The sequence below is a fragment of the Pelophylax lessonae genome (assembly GCF_965119305.1).
Source record: "Pelophylax lessonae genome assembly, chromosome: 4".
Lineage (NCBI taxonomy): Eukaryota > Metazoa > Chordata > Amphibia > Anura > Ranidae > Pelophylax > Pelophylax lessonae.
This window is the reverse complement of record NC_138771.1, coordinates 575,784,023-575,807,989: the sequence shown is the minus strand read 5'-3', so window position 1 is coordinate 575,807,989 and position 23,967 is coordinate 575,784,023. Positions and strand designations below refer to the sequence as shown.

At 42.9% G+C, this 23,967-nt stretch overlaps 1 protein-coding gene across 1 annotated transcript in view; it reads left to right on the top strand.

The window, feature by feature from the left end:
- Positions 1-217: 217 nt before the first annotated feature.
- The window catches only part of CAMSAP3 (calmodulin regulated spectrin associated protein family member 3), a 174,216-nt gene continuing 150,466 nt past the window's right edge, over positions 218-23,967 (top strand). Inside the window, exon 1 of the mRNA XM_082253167.1 lies at positions 218-710. Within this exon, the coding sequence (XP_082109293.1) occupies positions 560-710 (151 nt within the window). The 5' untranslated portion in view covers positions 218-559. The remainder of the gene's footprint in view (positions 711-23,967) is intronic.

Genomic DNA, 23,967 nt, shown 5'->3' with positions numbered 1-23,967 from the left:
GTCCTTCCATCACCTTTCCATACAATGCAGTCACCTCTGCACATAGCACAGCACACAACAATGGAGCCGAGCGTCACGTGACTGCAGCTCTCTGATCGCAGAGTGTAACAATGTATCCAATGTGGGATCACCGGCCGGCTGCTACAATGAATCATCACCGGCGGTGAGCTCAGCCCTGCGATCTCCATGATGATGATGATGATGAGGAGGAGGAGGAGGAGGATGGGGGTGACTTCCCTCTTTGTCCATGCTGAATTACCTGTTAGGAGAAGGGAAGACTCCTCCCTATGGTGGTGAGGTCACATAGCGAGAGACAGAGGAGGGGGGGAAGGGAGGAGAGAGACAGTCAGTGCACCTGAGACAGCTGGAAGGAGACGGACAGACACCCCCCATGTGTGTGCACCCTCCATGTGGTGCTGAAGGACAGCGCTGATCCCCCCCATCATCATCATCAGACCGGGGATCGGAGCCCCCAGCCACCCTCTGCCCTTGTGTGTCTCCTGCACCATTTACCCCCTTCCTTCCTTCCCTCCTTCCACCCTTCCCTCTCCCCCCATGGATGTTCTGCACTAGCCCAGTCCCCAGGATCAGGATCAGGATGAAAAAGAGCTTTTTGGTGCCGGAGATTAAACCTTTGGATGTGTACGATGCCCAGCAGGCCAGGATTTCTGCCTCACTCAGCTGGCTCATCTACAAATGCTATGGCAATGGTAAGGAGGAGAATGGATGGGGGCACCCCCCTGTTACCGGACCCCCCCCCCCATGTATAGACTGGGGAGGGTCTGATCTAGGCTGGGTTATATAACAGCATGGGGTGTGGGCACACATCTGGGTGGGTATGGATCCTCTTCATAGAATGCCCAATGCCAGGGGGTGCCAGCTCTGCCCACTCTATAGGGCTTGGCTCTCATTTTTCTTTATATTGGGATACAGGCAGTTCATTCTTAAACATTGGGGGGTATGGGGTTATTTTCCTTTTATATTATGATATAAGTAGTCCATTGAAAATGTTGGATTAACTAAAATAAATCTATATTTTGTGTCACCCTTTAACAGAATGCCCTATACTAGGGGTGCCAGGGCCGTGAGCTGTAGCTTTTAATTTAATGATGAATGAATATATAATATATATATGCGCACTTTATTCAAAAACATTAGCAGTTCATTTGAAATGTTGGATGACATCTCTATATTTTGGGACTTCTGTTAGAAAGCCCTGTATCAGTTTGTGAGCTGTAGTTTTTGACTGGGGGATTTTTTAAAAAAATATTTTTATGATAATATATATATATATATATATATATATATATATATACACAGTTTATTTAAAAACATGAAGGGCTGGGCTGTGAGGTTGTTTTTCTTTGTATTGTGATATAAACAGTTCAATTGAAATGTTGGATGACATCTATATTTTGGGATCTCTATATAGAAAGCCCATATCAGCTGTATGTGAGCTGTGGCTTTTAACAAGATATGTTTCATTAATTTGTGATGTAAGGAGTTCTGAAATGGAGGGTTCTAGAATAGAATAAATCTATATTTTGGGACCTCTATATAGAATGCCTTATTCCAGGGGTGTCTAGTCTATGATCTGTGGCTTTTTAATGGGACTTCCTTGTTTTTACATTGTGATATTAGCAGTTTAATAATAATCATGGGAGATGGGGGTTATGATGGGCCTTGTGGATTTATATTTTTATGATGATATAAGCCATTCATTTGAAATATTGGAGGAGTAAATTTAAAATTCTATTTTGGGTCCTCAGAATAGAACGCCATATACCAGGGGTGCCCAGTGTGTGGGCTGTGGCTTTGAGCTGGATGTTGTTGTTTTTTTATACTTTGATGTAAGTGGTTTTCCCTCAACAGGGGGAGCTTGAGCTTTTGATAGGCCATGAGGTCCTCTGAAATGTGGGGTTTCACAATATAAGTAATTCCCTATTTTGGGATCTACTGTATACAGAATGCCCTATACCAGAAGTGTGCAGTCTATGAGCTGTAGCTTTCAACTAAATGTTATCTTTGTTTTTATGTTGTGAAAACAGCAGTTTATTTCCAAGCACTGGAGGCTGAAGCTTTTGATGGGCTGTTTGGTTATTTTCCTTTTTTATTGTGATATAAGCAATCCATTTGTAATGTTGAATTCCATAATAAAAGTAAATCTAAAGTGTAATGTCCTATAAATGGGCACAGCTGGCATTTAGCATTCTATTCAGAGGTCAGCAATAGTTTATATATTAACTTTTTATTCTGAAATCCAACATTTTAAATGCTCTATTTATATTAAGATATAAGGGGGGGGGGGGGACTTATGGCTCAGAGATTTTAAATAAATTGCCTATATTCTATAATTTTAAAAAATTACCATCCTATTAAATGCCAGAGCTCATGAACTGGTATAGGGCATTCTAATTTGTGAGCTGTGCCTTTTTAATAGGATCTTATTTTATATTATAATATTATTTATTTATATATATATATATATATATATATATATATATATATAATGTTTTATATACTTTATATTTTAGTTGTGTGTGTGTGTATGTATGTGTATATATATATATATATATATATATATATATATATATATATATATATATATATATATATATATATATATATATATATATATATATATATATATATATATATATATATTTTTATATTATGATAGTTTATTTGAAATCTTGGGACCTGCTTTTGATGTTATTTTTCTCTATTTTGTGAAATTAGCAATTCTTTTTAAAAGTTAGTTTCCAGAATAAAAACAAAATCTCTATTTTGGGACCTCCAAATAAAATGCCCTATGCCCGGGGTCTATGAGCTGTGACTTTTACCAGGATGTTACTTTTCTTGTTATTGTGATATAAACAGTTTATTATTGTGTTATGATGGGCTGTGAGGTTTATATTTTGATACAAGCAGTTCACTGGAAATTTTGGGTTCCAAAATAAAAGTAAATATTTAATTTTAGGACGTCCTGAATAATCCCACTCATAGGCGTGCGCACGGGGTGTGCCGGGTGTGCCCAGGCACACCCTAATCACCCTCCCCTGTCCAGGGGTCGGCAAGGTGTCTGCACACGGACACTGGTGTCCATGAGCGGTCCGAGTCCGTCGCCACCACTGACTTTTTCAGTCGAGTCTCACTGTCTGAGACTCTTCTCGACTCTTCCTTTCACTGAAAAAAATAGCTGCTCCGCCTCTCTGCTGCCTCCTCAGCCAATGGGAACAAAGTGTACACGCCCCCTTCCCCAGCGCGCCTTGTTCGATTCTGAGCAGGAGATGCTGACTGCTGGAGAGGAGAGTACAGTACACAGTCTGCAGCCTTTAGAAGAAGGTAAGTTGGGGAAGATAATCTAAATGTATTTTTTGCCAGTACTTACCCTGCCGAGGAGGGGGAGGGGCTGTGTTTTCTCTTCCTGTCTCTGAGTCAGTTAGTTGTTTTTTCTGTGAGGAGCAGTACACTGATTCTGGAGAGAGGATATTCTCTAAACGTCTCCCCCAATCATCTCTGCTACACCTCCCTACTCATTACCTGCCCACCTCCTCCTCTTCTGCATTACCACATCCAATGTCAGTGAGCTGCTGGAGCACTACAAGTACCAGCATGCCAGGAAAGTGGGGCAGCAGCAGTGTATTTAATCAAGCTGATGTTTAAATGGAAAGTGCTGGTGTGTATACTGTGTTGTGTATGTGTATACTGTGTGTGTATGTGTATACTGTGTGTATGTGTATACTGTGTGTATGTGTATATGTGTGTATACTGTGTATGTGTATACTGTGTATGTGTATACTGTGTGTGTATGTGTATACTGTGTGTATGTGTATACTGTGTGTGTATGTGTATACTGTGTGTATGTGTATACTGTGTGTATGTGTATATGTGTGTATACTGTGTATGTGTATACTGTGTATGTGTATACTGTGTGTGTATGTGTATACTGTGTGTATGTGTATATGTGTGTATACTGTGTATGTGTATACTGTGTATGTGTATACTGTGTATGTATACTGTGTGTGTATACTGTGTGTGTATACTGTGTATGTGTATACTGTGTGTGTATACTGTGTGTGTATACTGTATGTGTATGTGTGTATGTGTATACTGTGTGTGTATACTGTGTATGTGTATACTGTGTGTGTATACTGTGTGTATGTGTATACTGTGTGTGTATACTGTGTATGTGTATACTGTATGTGTATACTGTGTATGTGTATACTGTGTGTGTATACTGTGTGTGTGTATACTGTGTATGTGTATACTGTGTATGTGTATACTGTGTGTGTATACTGTGTATGTGTATACTGTATGTGTATACTGTGTATGTGTATACTGTATGTGTATACTGTGTATGTGTATACTGTGTATGTGTATACTGTGTGTGTATACTGTGTATGTGTATACTGTGTGTGTATACTGTGTGTGTGTATACTGTGTATGTGTATACTGTATGTGTATGTGTGTATGTGTATACTGTGTGTGTATACTGTGTATGTGTATACTGTGTGTATGTGTATACTGTGTGTGTATACTGTGTATGTGTATACTGTATGTGTATACTGTGTATGTGTATACTGTGTGTGTATACTGTGTGTGTGTATACTGTGTATGTGTATACTGTGTGTGTATACTGTGTATGTGTATACTGTGTATGTGTATACTGTGTATGTGTATACTGTGTATGTGTATACTGTATGTGTATACTGTGTATGTGTATACTGTGTGTGTGTATACTGTGTATGTGTATACTGTGTATGTGTATACTGTGTGTGTATACTGTGTGTGTATACTGTGTGTGTATACTGTGTGTATGTGTATACTGTGTGTGTGTATACTGTGTGTGTGTGTATACTGTGTATGTGTATACTGTGTGTGTGTATACTGTGTGTGTATACTGTGTGTATGTGTATACTGTGTGTATGTATACTGTGTGTGTGTGTATACTGTGTATGTATACTGTGTGTGTGTATGTATACTGTGTGTGTATACTGTGTGTGTGTATACTGTGTGTGTGTGTATACTGTGTGTGTGTGTGTATGTATACTGTGTGTGTGTATACTGTGTATGTGTATACTGTGTGTGTATACTGTGTATGTGTATACTGTGTATGTGTATACTGTGTGTGTATACTGTGTATTTGTATACTGTGTGTATACTGTGTGTGTATACTGTGTATGTGTATACTGTGTATGTATACTGTGTGTGTATACTGTGTGTGTGTATACTGTGTGTGTGTGTATACTGTGTGTATGTGTATACTGTGTATGTGTATACTGTGTGTGTATACTGTGTATGTGTATACTGTGTGTATGTATACTGTGTGTGTATACTGTGTGTATGTATACTGTGTGTGTGTATACTGTGTGTGTGTGTATACTGTGTGTGTGTGTGTATGCTGTGTGTGTATGCTGTGTGTGTGTGTGTGTGTGTGTGTGTGTGTGTGTGTGTATACTGTGTGTGTATGTATACTGTGTGTGTGTGTGTATACTGTGTGTGTATATACTGTGTGTGTGTGTGTGTGTGTGTGTATACTGTGTGTGTATGTATACTGTGTGTGTGTGTATACTGTGTGTGTGTGTATACTGTGTGTGTATACTGTGTGTGTATACTGTGTGTCTGTGTGTATACTGTGTGTGTGTGTGTATACATGTGTGTGTATATATATACACTGTTCAAATCAATATGAACCCAAGGTTGGCCCAAAAAGTGTGTGTGTTGTTATATATATATACACACACACACGCGCGCACACACGCACGTGCGCGCGCACGTGTTTAAGCTTTGGTTTGAGGTGCACACCCTAATGCCATAGGCTGCGCACGCCTATGATCCCACTCTATAAAACCAATGATCTTTGATCTGATTTGTAAGAAGACTTTCATTCTGTATAACACAAGAACCCTTACTCCTCAGTCCTGCTTTCCAGATTGTTCTTATCTCGACAGATATTGAAATATTTCCTTGTCATTGACTTCTACACACTCCCACGTTCCTCTTATTGCCAAATCTCCCAATGATCCTACACCTCTAATTCTATTCAGGCCAGTAGCCTATCCTGCCTTCCCAATCCCCGTCGGTATTTGACCCTATAAAGAGAAGCTTTTAAAATTCTTAACCCTGTGTAGCATATCTCCAGGCGCGCCCTGTGATCACATGGTTAAATTCACATAGATCACTAGTGACTAAGTTAATGTGGGTTCATTAATAATAGATCCGTTAACCCTATGTGTTTGGTTGGTGGCACAGGTAATTGTCTACATCTCCTAATCCCTACATACAGATGTTTCTTTGTAAATGTGTGCCTGTGGATATGGCATAGAGAAAGCTTTTTGTTTTTTTTCTTATTACACGTTAGTATATGTCATAAAAGTGATTATGAATAATAAGGATCACGCTTACTCCAATTTTTTTTACCGTCTTTGAATCAGCTCACCATTTTTAGCATATTTAAAGCCCATTGCATTCATTAGCACTATAAAGCCCCCATGCCCATTATCCAGACTGCAAACTGCTTCTCACACCCGGCTGCATCTCTTTATAGGGGGTGTGGAGGCCTGGTTTAGGCTATACGGAATTTTATAGGGCCCTCTCCCACCTTCTAAAACACATCCAGAAGCTTCCATTAAAACAGAGGATTTAGTTTTTTTATATTTTAATCCACCCATCTCTCTGCCAGCCCTTCCTTTGTATGGGTTTTGAAAAGTAGGCCTTGCCATTGTCTGGGCTTCAGGGTGTGTCGGAGAAAACGGGGTCCTGTCTCTTTTTATATGTCAGCTGTCATGCTGAGAAATCTATTGGAAGGTGTGTATTGGCTGTCAGCTATATAGGGGTTAATTGGCCGTGTGGGAGAAAGCGTTTTTACTTGTCGTGTCTTAGATTGCAGCCATAAACACATTAAATATGTATGTGCTGTTAGAAGGGGAATTTTGGATCTGATGTGATAACATACTATATACTGTATATTTCCTATATACAGTACAGGGAGTACGCCTGCCTGAGGCCTGCAGGTCCCTCCCTCTGTGTCAGGGTGAGCGTACTGACTCACGGTGAACCCGGCCCGCAGGCCGCTGCAGGTGTGACTAATGTCACTAGGCACAGATGTGGCGTCTTGTGTCATGACTGTCATTCTCAGAGCTCAGGAGCTGTCGGTGTATTACACCTGCTGATGTCCCGTGTTTTGGTCACCGCACCTGATCAGTTTATGACGTGTACATACCAGGAGTCGCCTTGTTTATTCGTTTTTTTTCCTAGGGTTGTCCTCTATATTTTTCTATCGATGGCGTATGCTTTCAGGAATGAAGCCAGTATAAACATTAGTAAATTGTATTGATTACATATCCTTGCATCGGCCTCGTGTCTTTGTGTGTTCACTTTCTGAATTGAGTAGAGACAGGTTTCACCACTAATTGCTTTTCCCTATGGCCAGCAAAACACGTGACGGCTCTTCTTCTTTTCTTCCTCGTTTGTTTCGTCAATGTTTTATTGCTTCTCGCTGTCCCTGAACATGCAAACACCTGAAAGTTACTGAAGCAATGCACGGTGACATTTGAATTTTGAATGCGTTTGTGCCCTGCAAGTAGCGTCTCCTTGTGACACGGCATGTAAGAAAGGGTTGGGGTATCTGTAGAATTACCCAAAATCTTGCTGTAAAGTAGGATTATTGTACAGATTTTGTATAGTATCAATAGTTTGTATAGCTCTTTACAAAATGGAAAAGTACAGTTAAGCTGGCTATAGGGACATGCTGAAAGTTTTTCAGTGATCAGCGTCTGCAGTCGCTGATCTTTGTGTCCTGACACCAGGACACACTTCTGTCAGAATACACCTTGTTTGTGTGGATGGAGGACCTCCCGTCTATGGCCAACTTTACAATGCTCCTGAGAGCTAACAGCCTAAAAGGGAGGGGCAAGTGATAGAAAAAGTTGATAACTATGTGGAGATGAGCTGATGGAGAAAGTAGAAGTTCAATTTTTTTTTTCTAGGTGGTGATGAGATTGGCCTGCTTGAAGAGATGAGTTTTCAGGGATTAGAAGACAGAGGGTGTAGAGCATGGGTGTCCAACCTTTTGGCTTCTCTTGGCCACATTGAGTGTAGAGAAATTTTCTCGGGCCGCATATAAAATATATACTACAGTTAAGGTATATAAGTAATAAAACGCTGCTGCGCCCTTCCCTCATGCCCATCCAATGCAGCTTCACCAGTGCGTGCCCAGCCAGTGCCCATCCAATGCAGCCTCACAAGTGCATTCCCATCCAATGCAGCCTGATCAGTTCCCATCCAATGCAGCCTCACCAGTGCGTGCCCGTCCAATGAAGAGAGAGGAGAGCCGCTGGATTACACAGAGCAGGGATCTCCTGCTTACCCGGTGACCGCTGTTATACAAAGTCCTGCCTCCTGGACCGGCTCCTATGATAGACGTCACCAATGTGCTGTCTATCATTGACAGAGGCTCCGAGGCAGCCTCTTCCTACAGTTAGTTGGAAGCCGCTGTGGCCGTGCCCCCGACTCAACTTCCTTCCTCCCCAGCAAAAAAATAATAATTGTCAGGGGGCAGTGGGCCGCATTGCCTGTGGTTCTGGGCCGCATGCGGCCCTCGGGCCGCAGGTTGGACATGCCTGGTGTAGAGCATGGGTGTCCAACCTGCGGCCCTCCAGCTGTTGCAAAACTACAAGTCCCATCATGCCTCTGCCTTTGGGAGCCATGTTTGCAACTTTATGGGACTTTTAGTTCCACAACGGCAGGAGGGCCGCAGGTTGGACACCCATGGTGTAGAGAATATTCATACAGGTTGGGGGGGGGGGGGCTTCAGAGAATGGGAGAAGCCCTGGAGAAGTCCTGGTGATGAGTATGGAAGGAGATGACAATGGGGCTAGACAGCAGGAGGTCTTGGGAGGAGTGAAGACGATGCTATGAGTGATATTTTGAGACAAGGTTGTTGATGTAGGGGGCAGAGTAGGGGATGGCTTTGTAAGTTGTAGATAACATTTTGAATTGTATTTTTTGTCCAATCGGAAACCAGTGGAGGAATTGGCAGAGAGAGGTGGTAGACACTTGGTTGGGTAGGTGGATGAGTTTGGCAGCTGTAGGGTCTACTAGTAATAGAAGATAGACTATACCCCCGTTCTATGTAGTGGACAGAAGGGGGGATAGTCTGTGTAGAGGAAGGCCAATGAAGAGGGTGTTGCAATCATGGAGACAAAAGATAACAGGAGGTTTCTGGTCTCCATAGCACCATGGTTTATGCTGCAGCCTACTACACATGAAGTTGTGGGTTTGATTCTCAGCATTGTCACTTAGAGTGCATTATGCAAACTAAAGTTGAACTGTGGTATATCAAAAGAGAAATGCAGGGACTTCTTTTCTTCTGAAAATGCTGGTAGCCTGGCTTCCTTGCTTGCCAACCCTCTGGCTTCAGTGCTATCCTAGCCGATGACCCATATGCAGATCAGATATTCTGACTCCAACGTGACTTTCATTGTCTCCATGCTTCTTTCAAGTCATTGACCCAAATTGACTTTTTCAGAAGGTAGTTAATAGCATCAGCCCACTCTAGGGACATGTTTACTTTAGGGTCCCTTCATACCTACCTGTACCCTTTTCATCAATGCCCTGCACTACAAACCCGGTATGTGCCCTGCTGTGCAGGCACGATGGAAGCTACTGTATGTGTGTGTTGGGGAGCCCTGTAGTGCAGGTACATTGGCAGCTATTATAAATGTGTGGTGGGGTGCCATTCTAAATCATTGGCACCAGTGCACAAGTGTGAAGCATTCATTAAATGGGGGTATTCCTTCGAATATAATAGGTTGCAATGTGGATGCCAAAGAGTAAGGTCCGTTGATACTTTTTTGGGAAGTATTCACTTTGTCCACTGTTGTAAATTGTTTGGTTGAATATGTCTGTAAATAGATCGTATTGGATTCTTAGAGTACCCAGTGCTATTCTGTATGGGGTCTTAGAGACTGAAATGTCACCCACCCTGTGGTCCTTCATCAATTCTATAGCTCCCTGGAGGATCCTTTCCACGGACAGTGCTCTCTCTTTTAGACTAATTGTAGAAAATAAGTGAAAAACAAATCAATAAATTGCTAATTCTATCTAAGAACCACTACAACACATTTTATTATGTAGACGGCTGAATGAAGTGTGTGTGATTCTCTACAACCAGATTCTAGGTGGAGAGAGTGAACCTGGTTCCTGGTGTGTGTAAACTCCTGGTACAAGAAAACTGTTAATTCAGCCAGAAATATTGTGGTCTGATCACCTCCTGTGCTTTCTGTCTCTGGACTCTAATCTATGGGATCTCTGTGGAATACAACCTCTCCCCCCCCCCCCTTTTATGGAGAAGAGGGAGGTGATCTGTACTTCTTACAAAGTGTTATGTAGTCCTAACACACTAGGGTCACAACCAAAGGTGTGCACGGCCTATTGCATTAGGGTGTGCATCCCAAAGCTCAAACATTAATGTCTTTCTCTGCAGCCTCAGCTGCACGGGACAGTGAATGAATGGGAGATGCTCTGTGCTGAGTGGCTTCCTGTTCCTTCACAAACTGAAGCATAGTAAACACCGTTTACCATGCTTCAGTTATGAACGAACACAGTGAGTGAGTGTGTTCATTTAGAAAAGGAAGGGGCTGGTAAATTACATATTTACCAGCCCCTTCCCTTGCTCTCCATATTGAAACATTCCCGCAGCAGCTGGGGGGAGTGGAGGGATGCCAGCAACACTGCAGTGGGGGGCGCGTAACACGGGGGGAAGCCTGGGCAGAAGAAAGCACCACACAGAGTGATTAGGGTGTGCCCAGGATCGTGGCGGTATCCCCGCTGGTGCCCACGGTGTGGGGATTCCTCGGTAGTTGCCGTGGGTTCCCGATCTGTGGAACGCACGGGGAGTCAGCACAGGCAGGCCAGGACGTCACTTCCTGGTCGCGATGTGTAGATGTGAACGGCCTGCAGGTGATGCCCATCGCGACCAGGAAGTGATGTCACGGTCTGTCTGTGCTGACTCCCCGTGCATTCCACGGATCGGGAAACCACGGCAACCATGAGATATCCCCACACCGTGGGCACCAGCAGGGATACCGCAACATAGGACCCCCAGGTTCGCGATGCTTGACGCCCCCACCTACATGCTTTTAATAAGCTTACCCTTGTGAGTAAGTTTTTTTTTTTTCTTTTATATTTCCATACAAAATTACCTTACTGCTGCACTTAGAAGGCGCTGTGTTTTCTCTTTCTCCATGTTTCTCCCAGAGCTACTTCTACCTCATCCACGAGCAGCCACTATAGTGAGCAGTATCTACATTTGACTTTCCGTGCTATTTCTCCCTATGCTGTTGCCCCCCCATATGCACAGCCTGTTGAGTGACTCGTGAACTCTGTTTGCGACAATCGCTTTGGTTGTTTTTTTTTTATAACTGTTTGAGGGAGATCGATACTCACCTGTCGGTCTCCTCTCTCTGCTCACTGGAGCACCGGAATGGGGAGGAGGCGGGATCGACTGGCTCAAGCTCTCAGCAGCACACTAAGAAGACATGCCAGCTGCTGATCAGGCATCGAAGTGGATCCCAACATCATTGTAGGGATCCGTTCAGAGGCTGGACTGGCTCTGTGACATCAGGTGACAGGGCTTTAGCAAAAGAAAATGCACTCCTGTGACCCAGAAGAGAAGTATGACCAAAAAAGCTTTAACCTTGCTTCTTTTTTATTGCATTGGTCTGTAAACATTAAAGAGGAAGTAAACTTCCATCTTTAAGTTTTACCTATAGGTAAGCCTATATTGGGGCTCGAAGGCCTATAATAAGGCTTACCTATAGGTAGTGTAAATCTCTCCTAAACATGCACTGTTTTAGGAGATATTTACTGACCTAGCAGTCAGTTACGTCACTGGCGCATGCACTATGAAGGAACGGCCGCCTGTGCCATTTTCATCAGAACAGTGTGCCGTGACTGGCGGCTTGCACGCACATTTGCGGGAGTGACGGCATTGCGGCTCCGGCCAGTCATAGAGCCGGAACCGCCAACCCAGAAGGAAGACCGGGTATAGATGGACGCTGCCTCCAGAGATGGGATCGCTGGAACGTTTAGTTTTCAGGTAAGTTTAACATAATGTGCTAGTATGCGATGCATACTAGCACATAATGTCTTTGCCCTGCATGTAAGTGAAAAAAAACATTTCTGATCTTTCAGTGACTTTGAAAAAGTACATGTCAACCCATGGCACCTGCCCAAAGCAATAAACAATGAAGGAAAACTCAGTTGCGTAGGTTTTAAAGTCAGCATTAAAGTGGAAGAAAAGCCTAACTATGTCTACGCTTGCGTAACCTCTTTAAAAAAGATCTGTATACGTACCTATTTTTAATCTGGTTACGTGATCCTGCATTTATGTGTAAGGGAGTGCTTGACAACCGCTCTGAATTCCAGGAGTTGTGACATCACCCATAGGGCTCTCATGGCCAAGCCATTGTCAGTGCTCCCATCTCTTCCCCGCAGAAGCCGCTCACTGACAAAGAGTTCTCCATGACTAAGCATCGGGGGGGACAGAGTGAAACGCGTTGGATGTGGCCTGGTGGGAGCCGAGGCTGAGGTTGTCTCTCTCATACCTTAGGATTCCGTGGATGTGCAGCACCAGGGATTTTTCCTTCACTATCAAAGGAGAGCCAGGGCTGCAAGGTCATGTGACCTTATGGTTTGAATATAGGCAAGTATACAGATATTTTTTATACAGGTAAGACAGGATAGGTAGAAGGGGGAAGGAGGGGGAGGGCTCTTTGAAGAATAGATCTAGTTAGGCTTTTCTTCCACTTTAAACTTCTAAAGCAGTTTTTAATATGGTTGTGACTGTAATTCTGTAATTAGGACAGGTCTCAGAACAAACAAAAGTCTTTGTTCCTGTGTGTCTTTCAATCCCAGTTTTACATTTCTAAACCTTTAAAAAGCCTACAATGCAGTGCAAAGACACTCTCAGGGTATGTGCTGGTGAAACTCCCCATTCATGAGATTTGGGAAATCTTTAGACCTTTTCAGAGCACACGGGCCACAGAAATGGGTTGTACTGAATCTGAAAGACTTTTCTCAAAATAATGACTTGCCTTACTGGCTTTCACTCTAAACCAGATGAGTTGTTTTTCCAAAGAATTTCTTTAACTAATTCTGGAGCCCACCAAACGTGTAATAAACATTGTTACAAACATACTATACATGGAAATATATTGTAGTAAGCAATGTTTGTACATGCAAAGGTCTGTTGAAGTCCTGAATATGTAAATGAGTGGACAACCACCGTTCTAATTGGTCCATATGTTTTACTGCAGTCCTCCCAGAGAAGTAGGAATGTAGTCACTTCTGGCATCCCACAAATACATTTTACATGTCTTTTATTGGTGCTGCAGGCCAGATTTAGAGCCGGTTCATACTAGCCCTACTTGTCAGGCGACTTGTCAGCCTGACAAGTCGCGGTCCATTGACCGCTACAGGACCCGTTCTAATAGGAGCGACACAAGTCGCTCCGACTTAGAAAAAGGGTCCTGTACTACTTCGGGGCGACCTCGGAGCGACTTGCATAGACTTCCATTATGTGAAGTCCCTGCAAGTCGCTCCGAAGTCGTGGTGCACGCGACTTCACAGGTCGCCCCCGAAGTCGTGCAGAGTCGTGCCGCCTTAGTGTGAACCGACTCTTAGTGCTGGGGGGGGGGGGGGGGGCGGCGGACCAGGGCACTTTAGATTCGAGGGGCCCCTCATACCCAGAGTTGGTTTACATTCATAGTGACAGTCACACATTTTAAAATATGCATTCTTCTGAGGGCACACATGCCCACACACCTGCAGTCATAGTGCTCTTTGTGTGGTTTTCTTAAAAATAGTTCACAAGATACATCTAAAAGAAAGTAAGTTTATTGTACATTTTACAATAATATATTATTTTTTTATTATTTTATATATAATTTTTGTATGGGGGGGGGGGGGCGGGGGCAATTGCAATTTTGCCCCCTTATAAATCTGGCCCTGCTGCAGGCTTTACATTTGTTTGTAGACCAGAACTGTCTAGTTGCCTAAATATGTTGGAGGAGGTGATTTTGAAAAAACTGAGTTTGTTTTACTTTTGTATACATCAGATCTTACAGCAGTGATGTGAACGGGAACAAAGGGTAGCTAGAGGTATGCTGGAATTGTGTCTTCGTGCTTGTTAAAGCCAGGTAGACCCCCTAAAACAAAGGTTGTCCTCCTAACTGCATGGGTGTTATATTAAGACAGTTTAGATGAAAAATATTAAACCTCGAAATTCTCATTTTGAACTACGATAGCATAGGGTGATTATTTCCAACACACAGGTGGCTTCCTGTCCATAATTCCCATCAAAGAAAACTACCAACTGTCATTTTCTGGCACATTTATGAACTGTTATTCCTTCCTCCGCTGCTTTGGGAACACTTTTCTGAATCCAAGAAGAAAATGGAGAATGGAGGAACTCAAAGAGTAAGGCTCATGTCCTCGTAACACCCAAACCGTAATTAAAATCCACCCTAAATTTTATTTGTGTCCTGGAATGTGGCTTCACTACAATGGAGGGTCGTGAGATGTGTCACTCGCGTGTCTGCAGTATCCCCCTGTCTGGGTTGAAAGACCTGTCACTTTTATACTTGAGTATATATGTATGTATGTATGTATCTCTGTTTATCTTAACTGGCAGTGTACATAGAGCAATAGATCACACTGCAGAATTATATCATTTATCTCTTGCTCTACAGATGTGGGCATGCTAAAGGAACAACTGTCACAAAAATCTGTTTTGGCATTTTGCAAATCAAAAGCTGGTTTAGGCTCCGTTTCCACTATCGCGACTTGTTGTGCGACTTGACACATGTCAAGTCGCACAGCAAGTCAAAAGCCATTATTTCAATTTGGCCCGTTCTAACTGCTGCGACTTGAGTCGCAGCAACTTGAAAAATAGTTTTTGCACTACTTTTGGGCCGACTTCAGTGCGACTTGTCCCTCATAGAAGGAAGGTCACACTGAAGTCCCCAGAAGTAGCCGCAAACAAATCATACTACAAAGTCATGCTAGAAGTAGCGCGACTTTGTAGCCGCAATAGTGGAAACGTAGCCTAAAACTGACAAAACATTGCATAGCACAGAATAATAGTAGAGGTGGGCAAAACCTTATTCTGCACTGATTCAAATCGTATGACAGTTGGGTGGTTAAGGCTTTCCCCCGTGGGTGATGACAAGAGAAATGCTCATCATCTCACACACAGATTATCCAGTATATTGGACAGGCAACGTTTTGGTGAGAAGGCTGCCTGTCTGGGGCCAACCTAAGGGCAAATCGTTCATCACAGTGTCAGTGAATCACTGACCGTAAATATTATTTGTGTCGTAGGTAAAAGTTACTGAAACTGCCAGCATCCACTAAAATTCTGTATGTTGTAGTAATTGATGATCTTTATAATCTATAAATTCCTGCATGACGTTTTCAAATATATACTAAAGTAGGCTTTTTCCCAGAGGAACCCTTGAACCCTTCTCAGGTCCCAGATAACTCTTGGATTAGTCCATTCAAGGCCATTAGGAAAATGGATGAGGTGTGTCTACTAGGTGTCGGGCTACTGGTTCTGCCAAGTGGGGGCAGACCTAGAATGCTGAAGGCATCATAATAGTGGAGGTCAATCAGCTCAAGGAACCCCTACCAACCTCAGGAGGAACCCTAGGGTTCCATGGAGCCTGAGTTTAGAACATTTTTACTATCATTTCTGCCAGTAAGTGGTATTTTAGCTTTAGATCTAGGCTGGTGGTTGGGGTCATGCAGTGGCTTATCTACTAGGCCCTTGCCCCACTTGTGATCCAATTACAGAATAGCTAAGTAAGCAGAGCAAATATTCAGCTGTACTTTCAGCATTAGACCTTCACTGGCTGAATCCGAGAGGTGTTGCTCTGTTTATGCTCCCTTGCTGATGGTGAGATTCTGCAACATTTTGGCCAAGAAGTAACTGAATCTGTTGGAGCCAGACGTGGTCATTTTAGCAATCCTTTTGCCACCAGTTTAGTGCCAGCTAGATCATCACTAGTATGACCTGGGCCTATCCTGGCCACACATGCCAATTCTCAGGCTATTGTAACAATTTTTTTGCAACTTTCGAGTGCCTACATCCATCTTGTCTCTTTTTTGCAATTGAGTTTCAATGGTTTCTATTTGTGAAATGTTCTAAAGTTTTGGTGATTGTTAAAATCCATTCAGTTGGCTTTTGCAGTTCAAAGCTGGTTGGAATTGCTTGAAAGTTGTTGGGCATGTGGTCAGCATGGTTGGAAAAGGAACTGCAACTTGATGTCATCCTACCTCTTAATTAAAAATATACATTTAGTGGCATAGTAATAAATACAGAGCTGCATTGATTTGGTGTTTGTATATATGACTTCAGTTCAACTCTAATTTCAAGTAGTGTAAGTATCGGACTTTGACTCGGTATCTCTCTTTTTCAGTCCTTGTACAGCAGAGCTCATACTGGAGCAGGGGCAAGCAGCTCAAGAAACCAATCAGTTGTGCTGCAATAAAAAAAAATAAAATTAAAAAAAACATGCTGATAAGAGGAAGAAGCAAACTGATGGGGATATAACCTCTTCAGTATGCAACTTCTCCTTTCACCGTCCAGTCACAGGCTGTGGAAGGAACAAGACCTCTAAGTGTTGCTGATCTGCAGCTGAGAAAAAACAGGTCTTCTGTCCTGCCAGACATGACTATGCAGTGTCGCATGGTTGTGTAAATCTCAGAACTGGATAGATGTAAATACAATGCTTTAAAGATTTATTAAGGCCTAATGTTGAGTGGCCCTCTGGCCCATGTGCATCAAATTGCGCATTCTTGGGCACCCAGGAGGCACAGGTGCAGTGGCCATTCCCACTGCCAGCAGCCTGTCAAAACCTACGACAGTCTGAAATATGTGGCATCTGAATGCTCTACCAAGCGGTACTTGCAGTTAGAGTTGTATACATTAAGGCATGTTAGCCATGGACTCAGCACTCCTGCATTCTTGGCATGCGTTCACATAAACAGTAGTACCGCTCAGTACAGTGTCCAGATGCTGTATATCTCAGCCTGTCATAGACTTTGACAGGCTGCTGGCAGAGGGTACTGGATGCTGCATCTGTGCCTCTGGGCATCCAAAAATGCTGGGCTTTGACGCACATGGGCCACATGGCTAGTGTGCATATTATTTCTTTGCTGTTGGCTTTGAGTGCTGCTTTGATTGCTGGAAATGATTTTGCTGTACAAAGATGCCAGCACGGTGGTTCACATTGCTATCTTACAGCATTGCTTCCTTAAATTCCAGGCATGGTGCAATTTACAGAGCTGATATCTTCCCCCCCAGACCTCCATACCAGTATGTTGTGTGTTTTTTTTTTTTTTTTTGTCTGCTATGGTATGTGTGCATTTGTGTGTGACTGTGGTACAAGCATTACTTTTGCAAGCTTCACCATGTTTTCAGTTAAAAGCCGTGGAATGTGTCTATGTCTAATTACGATCATTAATTAGAATAATTACTATAATGGTAGATGTGGGTCACCCAGCAGTTCTGTTTATTAGGAGAAAAACAGTATCACTCCTAACCTAGAGTTTTTACCAGCCATTGATCTGAGCGTCTTGTCGGCTTCTCCCAGCTTGTCTATCAATATCAGCAGTTGATAATTTATGATGCTGGTGTTTTTTTTAAATAGACTGCTTAATAAAATGTATTCCCAGGCTCCGTCTTCAATGTGATGTGTGACCGCAACCAAATGCGTTGCGGTAGTCCTTTGTGGCCTGGCCCTACGGCTGGTATAGATGTTGTGACGTCACTGCACGCTGCAGTGCTCACACCGGTAGTGTGTAGGAAGCCTCTGTGCACGACCCATACCATGCAGCCTGCCGGTCTCCATGTTGTTTTGGAGGGATGACTCGGGCATGTGTACGGTTATCCTCTGCCTCTCTCTGCCCCTCTTTGTTCTCTAGCTATGAATTAAACATTACAGATTGGAGATGCTGCTGAGTGAGGCGATTGCGTTGCACTCTCTCTCTCTCTCTCTTTCTGATTTCGCTATATATCTTTCTGGATGTCGCTGCATTCTACATCTCCATGGCTACCATATTATATATATAGAGGGGAGGTTCTGAGTGATTTGTGCAGATGACAAAATCTTGGAATACGATAATGGGATCTCACCAGGACATGGGGGTTGGTGTCATTGTATAAAGATAGGTATGTGCTTTATGGCACTTTTCCACTGCAAGTACCGGCTAGTACCGGCTCGGCTCTACTCGGCCCTGCTTGGCCCGGTTTGCTTTTCCACTGCGGTACCGCATGGTATAGTGTCAGAACGGTTCGGTACGGTACGGTATAGGTTTGCTTTTCCACTAAAGTAGTACTAAAGTTAAGTGGGTGGGATAACAACGGGCTAGTAGTGACTGCATGCAAAGGATTGTGGGATATGGTATCAGTTTGGTACCTGTTGGAACCACAATCGAGTAGGTACTGTTTTTTCAGAGCCGTACCGTTCGGTTCCATGCAGTGGAAAAGCAAACCTATACCGTACCGTACCGTACCGAACCGTTCCGACCCTATACCATGCGGTACCGCAGTGGAAAAGCACAAAAGCGTGCCGAACCGGTACGGTTCCATACAGTGGAAAAGCGCCATAGTGTCGTGTACCGCACTGACAATGCATGTTCTGCAGATCTTTTTAAATAATTTTATTCTTTTAGGCCTTGTGCGCAAATCCACCTGAAGGAAATGACTTATACACAATTTTTGATGACTTTTCAACTGGGATGCATTAATTCTGACATTGCACTTATTTTGTTGGATGGGAGTTCACGTGGGAGTGGTGTGCGCAACAACTTTACAGCTTTATCTGGTACTCATTTAGGGCCTGTTCTTACCATGTATGCTGAGCTGCGTTGAGGTACATTGATTAATGCATAGCGTTTTCACCATGCAACAATATGATTACATTTTTGAACAAAGTATCTTGGTGCGCTGATCAGTGTGACGCGTCACGCGATTGATCATTTTATACCCTGGTTGGTTTATTCAGTTTGATCAAATTTGATCTAAATCAAGGCCTCGTTCCCACTGCCCCTCCTGCATTTAAAAAGGCTATGTGGGAAGTATAAACTGCTTTTAGGCCTCATTCGCACCTAGATTTGTATCCAACTCCTATTTCCCATTACCATTTTCCTCCGAGGAGAGGAAATTGTAATGGGAAAATACAATATGATACAGTATAATGAAGATATGAAAATATATATATATATATATATATATATATATATATATATATATATATATATATATATATATATATATATATATATATAATATATATATAGTATGTGCAAAATGAATAAAGAAAAAATCCCCTTACCTATTCCCTTGGTTATGACACACCACCTCACAGCTTATGTACAGATGGTACAAGTTATTAGGAGCATTATTTTTCTTTTTCAGTATTCCTTTTTGAAATACATCCGTATGTATATCCTTTTTTTGTCTGTCCTCCACATTGCTATTTGATGTTTTTTATTTTTCTTTGCTATATTTATCACAATTTTTTTCTTGTTTACTATTATCTTTATTTTTGATTTTTATGTTCATTAATCCTTTCTGTTTCAATACTTTTTGCCAAATATACACTGCTATATTTATAGTTTCAGTTGTATGCAGTTTATTTCAGTTGATTCAAATATATAATGTTTACACCTGTACCATTATATATCTGGAACGTGGATTTTAGAGCGGAGTTTGTAGCCAACAAATTGGAGAACCTGTTTGTGATGATTCCATCTTTATAAAAGGGCGTATTGACTACATTGCTGTATGGTTTTGACAAAGCATGGTTTTCGTGTGAAACGGGTCCCTCCTCTGTCTGTCAGTGTATGTTTTTATGGAACTCTTTGGAATTCTTTTGAACACTAATAAAATATTTTTTTTTGCATTTAGGAGTATGCTGCCATCCGATTTTTATTTTTTTTTATTTTATTTTCATTCTGATTTTCCATGGGATACTCAGCGGGGTTTTTCCTGCAAACCGCTGCTGACCGCCCCATTCAAAGCAACACCTGCAGCCATTCATTACTGTTACCATCACTATGTAATAATTGAACATGCAGACATTACATGTGATCGCAGACTGTTTGCACCCAGGCTGATCATCCACAGGTAACCGCTGCACGTTCGATTACATGCGAATAACTAACAGTGGCCATTGGTGCTGTCAGCCTTCCTGTCATTGCTTTAAATGAGCGTTACATCCATAGGTGTTTGCATGAACCCTTCTATGCCTCCCGCAGGAAATCATAGTTGGCCCGAAACGCAGCTGTGAATTAGTCCTTATGCTTCTTAGATCACTTTTTTCTGCATTTAAATGTTCCTGTTTTTAAAGCTGGTTTAGCTGCATTTAGGTGTGCTTAGTCAAGTACAAGCATTTACATGACCATGTCTAGAGTGTCTAATCAGGTCCTGGATGCACAAATCTGTATTTTCTCTAAGGTCAGCTAAAGCTGGCCATACATGGATCAAAATCGGCCAGTGTAGCAAGGACTGTCCGAATTTCGATCCGTGCTCGGACAGGCTAGTTGTACAGAAGTTGATTTACTGATCAACTTCTGTACAACCATCCTGTTTGAAAATTTCCACACAATCTGTGCCCCCGGTTATAGCCAGCAATGCTGATTAGTGTATTCTGATTGAATTCTGAATTCACCTCGATGTCTGGATACAATACCTCCGTATGAGTGATTCCCCCATCTACATCAAGTGTGTGGAGGGGAGATCGAATAAATGTCCTCTAAATGCATATAAACAAAGGTTAGACCATGCCAGTGTGAGTGAGGCCAAAGGCCCCATCCACAATGGACATTAAGCTGCCAGCAGCTTGGCAAATTCAGAGATGCAGTATATGCCCAGGAACGAATGCGCGGAACTCAAGAAGTCTGTGTCCCTGGCATTCTTCCCTGGGCATGTACAGCCATAAACATTTATACCGCTTGGTGCACCATCCAACCCCACCAGCTATCATACTCAAAGAGTTTACTGGCTGCAGCAGTGGGTCTAGATGGTGCACCTGTGCCCTCTGCCTGCATCTGAACACCAGAGCCCCATGCACTGGAGCCAAACGCCCAGTGTGCCTAAATCTATTAAAAGGGAAGTTTATGGCTTTTCAATTGTTTGTCGATTTTTTTATTTTGATTGGGTCACACATTGATCAGCTAATAAAATCAAAGTGTGTATGGCCATCTTAACTTGTGCTGTCAGTCTGTATGATATAGAGGCAGTGGGTGTTACGGACGCATAATGTCCTAGCGCGTTGGATTCTCCTCTACATATTAGATGTCCTTCTATTGAAAGAAAGTGAGGTAAAAGTGTTACCAGCAACAGGTTAGTGATTTTAGTTTTATGACTTGAACAATAAGCAGTTTTTCATTTACAGTTAAACTTTAATGTTTAACTCGGCATGAATACATAGAGGAGACATGGCATGATTGCCCATATTTGAGTGTCTCAGGTTTTGCTGTAGTCCATCAGGCAACACTAATCCCTTATGTACGGAACCTAAAAATCTGGGAACCCCTCTTTGTGATGCAGGGGATGGATTTACTGTAAACACTTTATTGTCTTTTAGCACAGAGAAATCCTAGTGTAAAAATATCAGTGCATACCGAGTCAGTGAAAACCACAGTCTGCCCCTACGGTGGCCCAATGGTTCACAAGGATAATGATATTAAATGGATGGAAGACTTGACTGCTATCATTTGGGATAAATCAGAGGAACATAAGATCAGCTGGTTTTATTGGGACCTTTTTTCCTTCTCAGATGAATAACTCTGTGCCTGACACTCATATTGCATGATGTGCACTGACGTTCCTTACTCCCTGGATGGAACTCTTCCTCCCATATAACCTCCCCTTAACTTTTAACTGTGACCGCTGACCAGCTGCGGTCATTTTGATGAGCTCACCGTGAAAAGAGATTTCCTGGAGCATTTCAGTCCCTGGAAGTGCAACTGAAGAAAACTCTTTGAAAGTCAGAAAACAGACCATGTGTATCTTAAGTGACATCAACTGGACCTGCTGATAGGTTCCTAAGGTTTTGTTGTGAGCTGTAGAGTAGGAGCATTCCTGAGGTTTTGTTGGAAAATGTGACGTAGGGATGTTCCTGAGGTCTTGTGAGATGTGGGTTAGGGAGGTTCCTAAGGTCTTGTGAGATACAGGGTAGGAAGGTTCCTGAGGTCTTGTTAGGAGATGCGGGGTAGGGGGGTTCCTGAGGTCTTGTTGTGAGATGTGGGGAAAGGAGGTTTCTGATGTCTTGTCGTGAGATCGGGGTAGGGAGATTACTGAGGTTTTGTTGGGAGATGCAACGTAGGGAGGTTCCTGAAGTCTTATTGTGAGATGCGGGGTAGGGAGCATTTTGAGGCCTTGTTGTGAGATGGGGGGTAGGGAGATTCCTGAGGTTTTGTTGGGAGATGCAACGTAGGGAGGTTCCTGAGGTCTTATTGTGAGATGCGGGGTAGGGAGGATTTTGAGGCCTTGTTGTGAGATAGGGGGTAGGGAGGTTCCTGAAGTCTTGTGAGATACGGGGTAGAGAGGTTCATGAGGTCTTGTTCAAAGATGCGGGGTAGGAAAGTTCCTGAGATCTTATTGTGAGATGTGGGGTAGGGAGGTTCCTGAGGTCCTATTATGAGATGCGGGGTAAGGAGGTTTCTGAGGTTTTGTTGGAAGATGCGGCATAGGGAGATTCCTGAGGTCCTATTTGTGAGACGTGAAGTACGGAGGTTTCTGAGGTCTTGTTGTGAGATAGGGGGGGTAGGTAGGTTCCTGAGGTTTTGTTGTGGGATGTGGGGTAGAGTTGTGCATTGAAGATGTGCCTACCTTTCGTCCTTGTCCTGCCAGGATGTACAGTGATAGTTTTGTAATAGTTGCCTGCTTATGTATGCCAGCCTTTGTTTGGGCTTTAAAGTCCCTTTTTAAAATAATAACTTCTAATCGGCAGATGAAATTAAGCCAATAAACTGTGTAGTGCGAAGTAAGTCTCGGAATTCTGCTGACAAATGGCCCATTGTCCACAAAGATACAAAGTGTCAAACATTCCTATTCCAAGGACCGGCTTCTACATTACAAATGTATCTTGTATCCCCAAATCTCCAGTGTAACGTGACCTACATACTGGAACTAGCAGAGTTTACTAACTGTAGATGTTCGGCACACAGGAAATGTTGGTGAACAATCTGCGCAGTACTGCGACACTGTGACAAACACACGGGACACAAGTGAGCTCCGCGCTGTGTAGTTACACTATGTGTGTCCTTCCCTGAGTATACAGAAACTGAACAAACATACAGGAATTTGCATGGACTTTGAATACCGAACAAAGAGTTTGCAGAGTGCAGCGGGAGTTGGCTGTGAGCATATACAGACAATACGATATAATATGATGTGTGTGTGTCTCTCTCATAAAATATACACATATATACACTGCTCAAAAGAATTAAAGGAACACTTTTTAATCAAAGTACAGCATCAAGTCGGTTAACCGGTTCCAGACCGCCCGCCGCATATATACTGCCGCAGGGTGGCCCTCCTGCACAAACCGACGTGGGGCTACGTTGGTCACGTGCTGGCAGCTAGGGGACTCTGATGCACAGGGCAGGCGGCTCCGATTGCCACAGGCAGTTACTCTAGGACACTGGAAAAGAGAAATGGACAAAGGGCGCACCAGCCTAGCGCATTATCTTTAAAACAATTTATTGTATTAGACATGTATACACATATACTCACAAAACGATTATGAAACACGGGCAATAAGCAATGAGGGACCACCAGGGGTCTCCACTGGGCATCCTCAGCTGCCGCAGGCCGTGGAAGGATGTAGACCTCCAAAAAACCGCTTCCGCATTTCGGGGTGTACCCCCTTCATCAGAGCTCAGAGCATT